The 15,000-nt window shown below is 40.2% G+C and overlaps 2 protein-coding genes across 2 annotated transcripts in view; one reads left to right on the top strand and one right to left on the bottom strand.

The window, feature by feature from the left end:
* The window catches only part of LOC143036569 (uncharacterized), a 16,633-nt gene extending 16,096 nt beyond the window's left edge, over positions 1 to 537 (top strand). Inside the window, exon 4 of the mRNA XM_076204092.1 lies at positions 1 to 537. This exon is cut by the window's left edge and continues 188 nt beyond it. Coding sequence (XP_076060207.1) covers positions 1 to 181 — 181 coding nt within the window. The 3' untranslated portion in view covers positions 182 to 537.
* Positions 538 to 12,070: 11,533 nt separating this feature from the next.
* LOC143036299 (uncharacterized) overlaps positions 12,071 to 15,000 on the bottom strand; it is a 26,884-nt gene continuing 23,954 nt past the window's right edge. The window contains exons 8-9 of the mRNA XM_076203547.1: positions 13,929 to 14,156; positions 12,071 to 12,460 (exon numbers count right to left, since the gene is read on the bottom strand). Of these exons, the coding sequence (XP_076059662.1) occupies positions 12,071 to 12,460; positions 13,929 to 14,156 (618 nt within the window). The remainder of the gene's footprint in view (positions 12,461 to 13,928; positions 14,157 to 15,000) is intronic.

The following is a 15,000-nucleotide window of genomic DNA, read 5'->3' as shown; positions in this document are numbered from 1 at the left end:
CACCAGCAGCAGGTCCTCGAGCAGGTCCTCGAGCAGGTCGTCCTCGAGCAGCAGCAGTAGTGGTGGGCGAAGTAGCAGCAGCAGCAGTAGCAGCAGAACGAAGAGGATGAAGATTCTGACGGCAGGACTCTGGCGTCGACTTCTGCAGCAGTGGACGCAGAAGCGTAAAATGTTCGTATGAATCCTGCCAGGGGGAGATTTGGTAGTTGACCAAGGTTCAAGTGAAGGAGGAGGAGGAGGAGGAGGAGGAGGAGGAGGAGATGGTGGTTGTCTTAGTAGCTGTGAACCTTTTCTTGTAGGAGGAGGAGGAGGAATTAGTTTGTCGGAAGACGTCGAAGAGCTTTTGGCGCTGCAAGCCAAAGCTGGCGACGGCGACGAAGTTGAAGGTACAAAACTTGCAGGTTCTCAGTAGCTTTCTGCATGCGCGCGTGCGCAAACACACACACACACACACACACACACACACACACACACACACACACACACACACACACACACACACACACACACACACACACACACACACACACACACACACACAAGTTAGTTACTGGAGAATTACACGTCCAAGTTGGGCATATTAAGCAGAAGTGCTTTTGAAATATCTTAGAATGTATTAGTAAGTTTAACTAACTTTGCATAATCACGACTATAACTTAATAGAATTCACTCTTAGTTACGTTTTCCATTGTTGGTCACCTCGAGTACTTAACCACAAAAAAAAATCTCGTATATGTTTCCCCCATTTCTTATCTTTTGGCGCCAAAAGTCATTCATTGTCCGGCGCCAGCCTGGTGGTCTCTCCTCAGGTGGTTCTTGGCATCTCGTAACCACCTTCCGATGCCAGGTGGGGCTTTCCTTCGGCTGAATGGAATAGCATGACGTCAGCCAGGAGAATTTATTTAGGAACGATCCCCACGTTCTATGGGTTAAGGTGACCCAGAAGCCGAGTCCCTTTTCTGCAGGACTGTGCTACACTTCCTTCCAGCAACTTTGTCAATAATAAGCCTCACGTCATAGCAATATCTTGGCCAAAACCACGCCTGATTGGCTGCCGAACTCGAACACGGGTGTACCAACTAATCAGGAGCAGTTTTGGCAGTGATGTTGCCATTACGTGAGGTTTGTTATTGACAGGGTCGCTGGAATGGCTATGCGAAGTCGGTCGGGCTAAGGGACGTATTGTGACGTCATAAAACTATGACGTCATTTCTCATGAACAGTGATGTTATGGGTACTATGGATTGTTAACATAAATTGTACAGATAGAAACAATGGAATATAATGATAAGGTTTGCAGGTTCCTTCCTCAAAGAGTGGCCAAATATTTTATACTTCTCGACTGAAATAAATTATTTTTTAATAAGAAAAAAAACAAACAAAGATACAATAAGTAACTAGATCGGTACATCGTAGCGGGTTTGGGGGGAATTCATAGGTTTATAAGATGGGATGTCACCAATTCCTGCGTGGTGGTTTGCCGTTATTTTTAACTTAGAAAGAAGAAATGTAGTTTGTTGTTGATGTTGCTCCTCTGTGGAGGATTTCTGCTGAATTTGTGATTGTCAGGGGAGCAGGGAATCCCTACCAGGGGCACGGGAGTCCTCAGGGGGGAGTCCTCCCCTTGTACTCTGTTACAGTGGGTTTAGGGAAAGGCAGAATCACGTTAGGGGAACAGGTGAAGTAGTTACTGTAAAGTGAGTCTCGCGGTTCTTACACCCACTGAGAGTGTTGTCTAGATGTTCCCGAATATATATATATATATATATATATATATATATATATATATATATATATATATATATATATATATATATATATATTATGTCACAAGTTGGGAGTCCACTGCCCTACTCCTGGTTACAAGTTCGGTGAAAAGCACACAAACTGTGCATATGTATACATGTGTATATACATAACTATGTGTGTATATATATACATATGTATATGTGTATACTTTACGTACATAAGCATATGTATATACTGTACATACATAACACATTTATATACTATACATACATATGTAAATTTATATGTTGTTCATGAATATGTATACGTGTATATATATATATATATATATATATAAAATTGCATTTTTCACATGTATATGCTGTACCTATATACACATATGTATATATCAATTGACACCCTAGTTGGAGCAGAAGAAAAGACTGGAATCAAGAAGTCTATATATTTTGACTGCTAACTGCAGTCCTCTTCAGTAGTATAGTGTGAGAGGGTGGATACCCAAACACAAATATTTCAAAGGGTCAATGGTCTCCGGATATTATATCCGGACTTATGATCACCAACATTATCATCAACAGATATCTTTTCCCTGACCTAACACTGAATGACAGATCAGGTAATTCGTAAGAGTAACTTTACGTGTTCCTCTCCTAGTTTCTCCGTTTTTTGTAAACATGGCATCCCACCTCCCACTTTGTACTACTGAGGAGGATTGCATTCGAAATGTATAGACTTCCTGTTTCCATTATTTCTTCTGCTTCGACTCGGGTAGTTGTAATTTACAAATGTGTTACTACAGCGATATGTATATATATATATATATATATATATATATATATATATATGTATATATATATGTATATATACGTATATATACGTATATACCTATACATATATATATATATATATATATATATATATATATATACAGTATATATATATATATATATATGTATTATCCATCTGGACAGATGAGGATAGGAGGGTGGTAAAGAAACACACAAGTCAGAGATGAGTTTATTTTTCTCTGAAGAAGGTGTAAATAGCCGAAACGTTAGAGAAATAAACTCATCTCTGACTTGTGTGTTTCTTTACCACCCCCCATATATATATATATATATATATATATATATATATATATATATATATATATATATATATAATTGTGTATATATACGTATATATATATACGTATATATAATTGTGTATATATACGTATATATATATATATATATATGTATATATATACGTATATATATATATATATACGTATATATATACGTATATATACGTATATATATATATACGTGTATATATATATATACATGTATATATACATGTATGTATATATATGTATATATATGTATGTATATATATGTATATATGTGTATATATATATATATGTATGTATGTACATATATATATATATATGTATATATATATTTATATATATATGTGTATATATATGCATATATGTATGTATATATATATGCATATATGTATGTGTATATATATGCATATATGTATGTATATATATATGCATATATGATTATATGTATATATGTATATATATATAGAATATATATATATATATATATATACATATGCATATATATATATGCATATATATATATATATTTGTCATTGTATATATCTACATGTATAGTTGTATATACATATATATTGCTATATATACATTTACATAGCTGCATGTACATATACATAGTTATATATACGTATACCGTACATTATTATCCATACATATACATAGCTATGTACACATATACATAGCTATATATACATATACATAACCATATGTATATGTACATATATATTTATATTTATATTTATATATATATATATATATATATATATATGCATTCATATATGTGTATATATATTTTTTCATACATGTATACATATATATATATATATATATGTATTCATATATGTGTAAATGTTTTTTCATATATGTATATATATATATACATACATATATATATATATATACATATATATATGCACACACACACACACACACACACACATATATATATATATATATATATATATATGTATATATATATATATATATATTGGTGAGTATATAAATACATATGTATTCATTTATATAAACATACGTTTATATGTATATACATGTAACTGTATGCGCGTGTATGTGTTCCTGTGCACGTATTCTTGCGTATCTCTACACACGTGTGCTCGTAATCTCTGCGCACAAAATATGCATCATATTATGAAGTGTATACTGAATCAGTGGTCCCTTACGAATCCCCTCCCCCTTCTACCCCACTCCACCCGTACCCAATCCCTGTCCTCGCTCCCTGCACAAGAGCGTCTTTAGCAAATCATTTCCCACACCAACCACCCTCCCGACACTCCCCACCCCCTCTCTTTACTCTCTTCCTCTCTTTATTGTCCAGTTCCTTTTTTACGCCTTCCTCTGCTCTTTACTCTGTGTGATTTACATCTGTATTTGACTCAAGTGACCCTACATGATCAATAATATTGCGCAATATTCCGTATTGTACAATATTATTGACAGTGTATGGATGGTATTGAAGAGGTACACGTGTTTGGCTTGCACATTTGATGTCTTCAATATATTCTGTCATTCTTCAATAATATTCCTACACCGTCAATAATATTGTGTAATACGGAATATTGCGCAATAATATTGATCGTGTAGGGCCCACTTTATACGCATTCTCGTTACCGCCAGGAGATTTGATTCAACCGACGTCATCTTCATTTGAATAAAATCGTCTGGCGGCGCAGAATCAAGTCTATAATGTGTACCATTGATTTGAAAGGATAGGCGAGATAGATCTGACCTTCAGGCCATGTTCACACTAGCGGTTTGTGTGTGAACACCTGCATTGTCTTATATTGTAGTTGAACTGCCGAGGTTCAAACCGCTAGTGTGAACCGGGCCTTAGTATTAGGGGGGTTAAGCTCCTGGGCTGAATAAAATCGCTGGTCGATAGCAGAATGCACGGGGGAGGGTCTGAGTGTCCTAGCATACCAATGACCTCGTGTGACCTTGGCATCTCCGTGACCTAGGATAGGTCACCTAAGGCAAATCCGTCGATTTTTAGATTTCTGTCTTCACGTGAATTGTATTGAAAGAAGAGGACGGAAAAAGAATGTTCATTGTATTTTTGTATAAGTTAATCTCACTATATTGTCAGTGCTTGAGAGTCTAACTCAACATAACCTTAACCTAATGTGACCTATCTCAACCTTGCCTGATTTGACACAACCTGACCTGAACACTGTCCAATCTACCCTTAACTAACCACGTCCGATTCAAGCACTATCACAGTAACATTCCAAGGCAGTGTACCACGTGCATTCTCTCTCTCTCTCTCTCTCTCTCTTTATCTATCTATCTCTGTCTGTCTCTCTGTCTGATTCTGTCTGACTCTGACTCTCTCTCTCTCTCTCTCTCTCTCTCTCTCTTTCCCTGTTGGTTAGGGAGAGACCCCTCTCTCTTCTCAGGTGTCACGATGATGCCCTTCACCATATCTCTTCTCCCCCAGGGTTTAGTTCCACCTTGTCACACTTAGTCAACCCCTACACAATTAGGAAATCTCAGGGAACACCCTAAATCTGAGGGTGCTCTTTTGCTCTACACACAGAGAGAAGGCTTTAGTATGAAGATAGGGTGTGCATGCAGAAGGAAGGCGTTTGATTCGATCTGTTTGTGTGTGATGTCTGGAGAAGGTATTTAGTGATCCAGACAGGGTGTTAACATACTTACATTATACATTACGTGCGGAGCCTTATGACCAGCATCTCTCTTCGTGTCCATCCTGGGGATTTGACCTCAAGTCACCACCTCCCCCCATGTCTACCCCTCCGTGGGGGAGACTTGTCACCCCCCAGCAGATGCATGCCCCCCTACACACACATACCTCTTAAGGAGGTATATCTCCTATTATAGGAAAAGGTAGATGCTAACTCTGTCCTTACCCGGATGATCCCCTTGCCCGTCCCTGTCAAAGAAAGAGACAAGTCCCCGTCTCTGAACCTCTTGGATACCCATTTTGAACTTTTATGAACGGTTGTACCTTTTATATACCCTCTACCCGATAAGTTCATTTGACCCTTCCCATCCCCCAAATAAATAAAGACCACCAATGTGACCTGAAATTGACATGGTTGACCTTTTCATGATCTCGCCATCCTATGTGTTTAAAATATCTTGATTATCATATTTATGATTATGATTATACATATAATGTAGAAAGCACACATGCTTGTTTTATTTCTCCTGTGCAGCATACTCAATGCGTCATTGTTTCACATTGTCTTTGGCTTTTTTTTTCTTTCTTTTTTCAGATGAAGACTGGTGGCGCAATCGGAAACGTACTGGCCTCGCATTCACTTAGTTGTGGGACCGAATCCCGCACTCCTCTCCGATTCCCGGTTGTGATTCTTAGTTACTTGGCCCAACAGTCCCCTAAAGGTAACGGCTTCGGTTGCAGCTACTCTCTCTCTCTCTCTCTCTAGCTCCCTCTCTCTCTTTCTCTCTCTCTCTCTCTCTATCTATATCTACCAGACTATACTTGTCATGGCCATTCTAAGTGAGGAGCCTACTACGCCAGGAGGCGCTGAGTAACTGCGGCCGAAGCCGACACTTTTGTCGTATTATGCGCTTTGGAGGTTGGGGGAACAGGTAACAAACACTGTTGGGAATCGGAGAGGAGTGCGGGATTCGAACCCGCAACAAAGCGAATGCGAGACCAGCACGCTTCCGATGACGCCACCAACATGGTGGAAGGAGAAAGGAAATAAACATAAACCAACGGAAATCAACGGGAAAAAAAATGAAAAACGGAAACCAACGGAAATAAAAACAAATTAAAATAAACGGAAATAAACGGAAATAAACGAAAACGAACGAAAATGAACGGAAATAAACGGAAATAAACAATGGTAAACGGAAATAAACGGAAATCAACGGAAATAAAAACGAATGAAAATAAACGGAAACCAACGGAAATCAACGGAAATAAAAACAAATGAAAATGAAATCAACGGAAACAAACGGAAATAAACGAAAACGAACGAAAATGAACGGAAATAAACGGAAATAAGCAAAGGTAAACGGGAGTAAACGGAAACCAACGGAAATCAACGGAAATAAAAACAAATGAATATAAACGGAAATCAACGGAAATAAAAACAAATGAAAATAAACGGAAATCAACGGAAATAAAAGCAAATGAAAATAAACGGAAACCAACGGAAATCAACGGAAATAAAAACAAATGAAAATGAAATAAACGGAAATAAGCGAAAATAAGCGAAAATGAACGGAAATAAATGGAGCAAAGGTAAACAGAAACAAACGAAAACGAGCAGAAATAAACTGAGATCGATGTAATTAAACTAAAACGAGTATAGACAGAAATAAAAAGGAAATACATAATGGAATGGAGAGAAACGGAAATAAACGGAAAGAATAAAACATACAATAAGAAACGGAAACAAACGGAAATAAACAAAAAATAAACGAGAATAAACGGTAATAAATAGAAATAATTGGAGATGAACGGAAATAGATGTAAATAAACATAGATGAAAGGAAACAAAAGAAAACAATCAGAAATAAACGGGAACAATCGGAAATGGACAGAAATAAACGAGAAAAATCGGAAATCAGACTCGAAAGAAATGCCACGCAACTGAATAAGATAATTTGCTGTAAGAAAAAAGTAAACGAATAAATAAATAAATAGATAAATAAACAAATAAAGTAAATTAAGATATAATAGGATAAAAAACAAAACAAAACAAGTAAAGTCAACATACCAAAAGCGTTCAAGGATAATTAATTCAATTTCATAAGATCGTAACAGACACCTCTTTAATCTAATTTATTATCATTTTTTTTTGTTTCATGACAGTTCTTTAATCTATTTTTTGTTTAATTAAGTAGGTTTGATTTCTCCATCCTTTTTGTATGTTTCAGATATATGTGACGGTATAATCAAAGAATATCGACATTTTTACACACACACACACACACACACACACACACACACACACACACACACACACACACACACACACACACACACACACACACACACACACACACACACACACACACACACACACACACACGCATACACACACACGATGGCGCAGTTGGTAGAGTTCCAGGCTGCCACTACGGCGGTCCGGGTTCGAGTCCCGCCCAGGGCTGAAATAATTTCAGTATTGCTGCGCTGCGAGTCGTTACTCCAACTCTCGTGGGTGGTGAGTTGGGTGTGTGTGTACATGTAAGGTCACAGCATTACCCATAGATCGTTCATATATGAGCTCTAAGCTTTTTTCCGGGAGGGAATAGCTATCGATCACGAGTCCAACACGTGATCCAAAACCATGTTGAATCACCATGGAGAAACACACACACACACACACACACACACACACACACACACACACACACACACACACACACACACACACACACACACACACACACACACACACATACACACACACACACACACACACACTTACACACACACACACTTACACACACACACACTTACACACACACACACACACACACACACACACACACACACACACACACACACACACACACACACACACACACTCACACACACATACATATGCATATATATATATATATATATATATATATATATGAATCACCTGCAAAGTGAGGTGATTAGGCATGGGGAAAAACAACCTTTTTATTCCTTCCAGTTAAAAAAAAAATGTACCTCACAATTTTTCAATTACCCCTTTCTTTCAAGGTTACCAAATATTAATTTTTCAAATGTTGGCAAAAGAGAAAGACCAAATATCAATTAGAGATGCAAGTGTGTTTATTAGCCAAATGGACAGACAAGAAACAACAGTGTATTTCAGAACTTAATAGTAAAATAGATAAAATATTGCACTGAAGAAAATGTGTTTCACAGAAATAATTCTATTAAACGTGATATGCAGATGGGACCCGTCAACCCCCTTCAGGTGGTGAAACCCTGAGGGGTTGATACTCGGTCCCCGGACTGGGTCCAAGATTCCCCCCCACTTTTTCACACGTGGGGAGCTGAGAACCGGCGACTGATCTCCTCTTCCGATTGCTTTAAGCCCGTGATAATAGAAACAGTCCCACACTCACACAACACGGAAAACAGTCTAAAGTTTCTTCCCAAAGAGATCTATGGAAGGGCCCGGGGACCGCTGCCAGCCGTTATGGGGCTGCGGGCGTTTGATCAGTAAAATTCGAGGAAACAAATGTTTATATCTACATTTACCTTTACATTTACATTTCCGTTTACGTTTACATTTATATTTACATTTATGTTTATGTTTATATTCACGTTAACATTTACGTTTACATTCAAATTTACGTTTACATTTACGTTTACGTTTACGTTTACGTTTTCGTTTACATTTACATTTATGTTTATGTTTATATTCACGTTAACATTTACGTTTACATTTACATTTACGTTTACATTTACGTTTACGTTTTCGTTTTCGTTTTCATGTTCATTTTCATCTTTATTTTCATTCTTATTCAGTTTTGTTTTCTTATTCTTCTATTTTTATTTTTATTCATATTCTTATCTATACTTTTTTATTTTCTAATTTTTGTATTCCAAATTATATTTTTGTTTTTTATTTTCATTTTCATACTCATTCCTATTCTTAGTCTTATTCATATCTTTATTTCTATGATGGAGGGGATGGTGTTGATGTCTTCCTGGAAGATGAACATTAGTCCTTTCATAACTCTTGTGAATATTCATATCGTAAATACGCATATCGTAAATACACAATATCGTAAATACTCACATCGTAAATATACAACGTAAACACACGTTCTTCAACTTCAGAGATGATGTCATCCACTGTAGTACCTATAAATGACCCAGATGGTGCTCTAAGCCATTTGATTCATGTGGTTTAAGAAGGAACTGGTTTACCAACAGAGTGGTTAACGAATGAAATAGGCTTAGTAATCTTATCGTGAGCCCTGAAACTATCGGTTGCTTTAAGAGAAGATGAGATAGCTTTATGCATAGAGATGACAGGTGGTAAGGACCTTGGAACTGCCTAGTGTAGGACTTATGGGGCCGTATTCATAAAGAAAAGGATATGCTTATACTTGCAAAATATGAAGGAAATCCTTCTACTTGTATTCATAAAAAATTCAAGCAAAACCTTTTACTTGTCGAGCAAAAGCATAACCTTATAATCGCATAAAAGTAAATGGTTATACATAAACAAGACCCTTTACTTCAAATAAAGAGCTTCAAATGCTTCAAGAGGGCTGAGTCTGGTCAGTAGCAGACTACAGTTAGAAGTGAAAGGTTGTTTTGTCCAACTCTCAGCACGATGGCAAAGTTTGTGGATGTGAGGCATGTTAAACATTACATACCCCGTTTACCTACACCTGATCGTGATTTTAAGATGTTATTCCGTTTTGAAGAACAAAATGTACAGTGGCTTGCGGACAGATTTTTAGGCACCAATGAAGGAACTCGGGGAGGCGCCTTGTCATCTGTCCATAGAATGAAGATATGTTTGCGTTATCTCAGTGATCCTGGCTATCAAAAAGGTATCGGTCAAGAACTTGGTGTTAGCCAAGCTACGGTATCACGGACTGTGAATGCAGTAGTTGATAGCATAATTGCTCATGCGAATGAATGGATAAAGTTTTTTTTTTATATTTTCTTATTTATATTGTATTTAGTAATTTTGCCATGCTTATAATGTTACCTGAAATAATGTAGGAGAGCAATCACCATATACCTCCACTCAGCAACCACCAACGCAATAGTAAACTCGTGTACGGGAAACAGGGACATCACATCAGAAATACTACGAGTTACGACACGTTCAAACATGTAACTATGTAACCCGGCGCTCCCGAAACACGAGTCATTCTTTTACTTCTGCTTGGAGGATATCCTCCCAAGTATAAGGTAATCATTATGAATATGGAAAGAAGGATATGCTTATACTTCTACCTTTTGCTTGAGAGCATTACCTTATACTTCTACCTTATGCTTGCAAGGATATCCTTCATTTTTATGAATACGGCTCATGGTCTCTTGCAGTCTTCTCCATTCTTATGTTCTTATGTAAATGAAGCAAGTGGTATCTAGTGTTCTCTAGATTGGCTATTATAAAGATGTAATTACCGTTGTTGCCTCACGCGCGACCCCACAGTATCCGGGAACAGTCCTCGGGTCCTCCCATAGATCTCTCTGGGAAGAAACGTTGGACTTGTATCTGTGTTATGACAGTGTCACACTATGCGGCGGCGCCGGATGATGCGGCCAGATTAGGTTTTCAAGTCCAACTAGCTTAATAAAATCACCTGGCGACAGTAGATAGAGTTTTATATAACGACGACCACCATCTCCCTATGGTTAAGATACTCTCATAACCTTTCGGGTCTAAGGAATCATAAAGGAGACTCTGCGCCAACAACAAGCCGCAACGGCCGCGCCGGACAGTGTGACATCAACCTTAACGGCCTTAACGGCTTTACAATTGTAGGAGAAGAGCAGTCGCCGGTTGTCAGCCTTCCTTATGTCAAGAGGTGGAGAACATACAAAGTTGATATAGAGAGATCATGGGCTCAGTTACGAGACAGAGTGTCAACCCCTCGGGGCTGCAACTACAGATGGAGGGGATGGTGCTGATGGGTTTTGAAAAGGGGTGGTAGGGAGGTGATTCTATTTGACGTACGTCTCGTAAGATCACTATTAGCAGGGAACCATAGTTGGTCTCTCCATGGTAAGAGTGATTATCTTTCTCTGTGCCAAGTTTGCTGTGCAATGGTCGTTTGAACTGTGTAAAGACTAAAAAAAATCACCGATAAGTTGACATACAGAACCAGATGATCATCATGTAAATTTCCTACCAACTTCTTTAAGGTACGTTTTATTCGGTGCGATTATCAACCTACCACAACCAATAGAAGGTTCTGCGCAATATACTTGGTATCATATTTGGGTAAACGCGTTGATAGCTTCGGTTAAAATGATCAGCCTCGATCCATGAACGATCATCGTTGAGCGATAATCACACCGAGCAAAATGTACCTTTAAAGTCATGATTTTCTTTTGATCAAATTTCCAACGAGATAGTATTCTTCCTAACCTAATAACGTCTTCTACAAACGTCCCCAAAGACACTGAAACTGTATTCTGATTTTGAATCTAAACATTTCCTTTTCGAAAATCATATTTTCCGTGGTCTTCGGACTCCAGAGGACTGTGACATCGGGGATTCAGATGAAGATGTAACACCAGTAGATTATATTGAAGACGACAAAGTACCCAGGGACGAAGAGAAGGGCGTACCGGAAGAGTCTGTCAGAGAGAGCCTTGTTCTTGCTCGTCCCAGAGGCCTCGCCCTGAAAACCTATCCACGACGCAAACCCTCCAGTACCACTGTTCCTCGACTCCAAGGGCGTCGCCCCCGGAGACTCGAGCTTCTCCGCTGGGGAGACCACCTGGATGGGGGAGGACGAGACCTTGGAGTGCATCAGGAGCTTCCCGTCGTGGGCCATGTCGATGATGACGTGGAAAACGATGACGAAGAAGATGAGGGAGATGGAGAAGAGGAGCCACACGTCCACCATCTTGAAGTAGGACGTCTTTGGCAATGAGTTGGAAGTCTAGAAATAAAAAACACGTGGTTGGCGGCTTTCTGGACATACATTTAGTGACTTTCTAAACATGCGGTTGGTGGCTTTCTGAACGTGTGGTTGGTGGCTTTCTGAATATGAGGTTGGTGACTTTCTAAGCATGCGGTTGGTGGCTTTCTGAATGAGTGGTTGGTGGCTTTCTAAGTATGTGGTTGGTGGCTTTCTAAGCATGTGGTTGGTGGTTTTTTAATCATGCCGTTGGTAGGTTTCTGGACATGCGGTTGGTGGCTTTCTAACCATGCGGTTGGTGGCTTTCTAAACATGCGGTTGGTGGCTTTCAAAGTATGTGGTTGTTGACTTTCTAGCCATGCGGGTGTTGGCTTTCTCTCTTTTTCTTCTATACATGATTAATTCTTCCTTTACCTACGGGTTCTGCGAGTTGATTACGGACTTCGCTAGTCTGTTCAATGCGTTATCGGGGAGGGATCTGATATGCTGGTGGAAAACAAATTTCCTCCAGCATATCTTCTAACATTCTATGTAAATTGTTGAGAAAACAAAATTGTTTGTTATGGTGATTTTACGGCGGAAAATTTTTCTGGAGGTGGGCGGTAACGCCAATTAATTGGAGGTTGGAGAAAAAATAGCTTAGTGTGATAACGGCTTCAGGGAGACATACATGAGCTGAGCGCGGCATTTCCTCCGATACTACTTACTTCCTGAAGTCTGTTTAATCGAACTAAACTAATTAAACTAGCTAATCACCCTCCCGACCCTTGACGAGAAGATCGATCACCTCCGTGATGTCGGTGTCATAATTTACTGATAATAACAACAACGATAACGACAACAATAACGACGACGACGATAACAGCAACAACTACGACAACGATAACAACAACGACAACAACAATAACAATAACAAAGACAACGTTAACAACAGCAACGATAACAACAATAGCAACAACTACGATAATGATAACAACAACAACAACGACAACAACAGCAACGACAACAACAAAACAATAAAGGAACAGTGCAACAACACATCGATGCAACATAACAACAGTACAACAACACGACAGTACAAAACAAAAAACAAACAAAACACCAAACAAAGCAACAACAAACAAAACAACATCGGCTCCCCACACACACCCCTATCCCCACCCCCACCCTCACCCTTGCCCTCATCCTTACCCTTACCCCCACCCTTACTCTTGCCCCCACACTCACCCTTACTCCCAAACCTCACCCTTGCCCTCATCCTCACCCTTAACCCCACCCTTACTCTTACCCCCCACACTCACCCTTACCCTTACCCCCAAACCTCACCCTTGCCCCCACCCTCACCCTTACCCCCACCCTTACTCTTGCCCCCCCACGCTCACCCTTACCCTTACCCCCAAACCTCACCCTTGCTCCCACCCCACCCTCACCCTTACCTCCACCCTCACCCATAGCCCGACCTTGACCCTCACCCTCACCCTCTCGTTACCTGCGTGAAGAGAGCTGCCAGCACGAGGAGCACCGTCAAGGCGGACATGACCCGGGCCTCGAAGTTGTCCCTCCGGAAGACGAGGGAGAGGTAGGCGAGGATGAGGAGGATGATGGTCGGGACGTAGATCGAGATGATGGGGTAGCCTACCCTCCGCTGGAGGATGACCTCGACAACAGCCTCCGCCAGGGTGTGCTCGTTCATCACCTTCAGGTTGACGCTCACGACCTGTAGGTGAGTCACCTCTCAATGTCCTCCTTCAAGGGCCCAGATCACGTGCTGGACTTGTGATCGCCAGGTGGTGTTGTACAGGGTGAGAGCTCGGAGAGTCTAGGTTTGGGGTAATGCGGTGATCTGACGCATGTGCGACACACTGATACACGCACACGTACACACACACACACACACACACACACGTACACATATACGCACAAACGCACACACACACTTCACACACGGAAATCCATACACACACACGAACACACACACACACACATACACACACACACACACACACACACACACACACACACACACACACACACACACACACACACACACACACACACACACACACACACACACACACACACACACACACACACACACACACACACACACACACACACACACACACACACACACACACACACACACACACACACACACACACACACACACACACGCACGCACACACACACACACACACGCACACACACACACGCACACACATACTCCTCTTGCCTAAAGGGAACAGTAACGGGATGCAGAATAGTTAAAGGGTTCACATCTCTCGGGTGGAGGGCGGAGAGAATCAGCTTCCTCTGTTGCCCGCCTTCAAAACTCGTCACTCCTCACGCGCCTCCATCCATATGAAGGTGCAGCCCCGAGGGTCTGACACTCGGTCCCCGAACCGGACCCAAGATCTCTGTCAGCTTTACCTGTGCTTCCCCGGCGAGGAGCTGACAACCGGCGACTGCTCACCTCCTCCTCTCTTTCCTTCTCCTCTTCCTTTTCCTCCTCCTCCTCCTCCTCTTCCTCTCCTCCTCTTCCTCCTTCTCCTCTTCCTCTT

Source organism: Oratosquilla oratoria, chromosome 20 (assembly GCF_046742065.1).
Source record: "Oratosquilla oratoria isolate Oo_2021 chromosome 20, ASM4674206v1, whole genome shotgun sequence".
In the NCBI taxonomy this organism is placed as follows: domain Eukaryota; kingdom Metazoa; phylum Arthropoda; class Malacostraca; order Stomatopoda; family Squillidae; genus Oratosquilla; species Oratosquilla oratoria.
The sequence above is the reverse complement of the archived record's forward strand: the minus strand, read 5'-3'. Positions and strand labels throughout refer to the sequence as shown.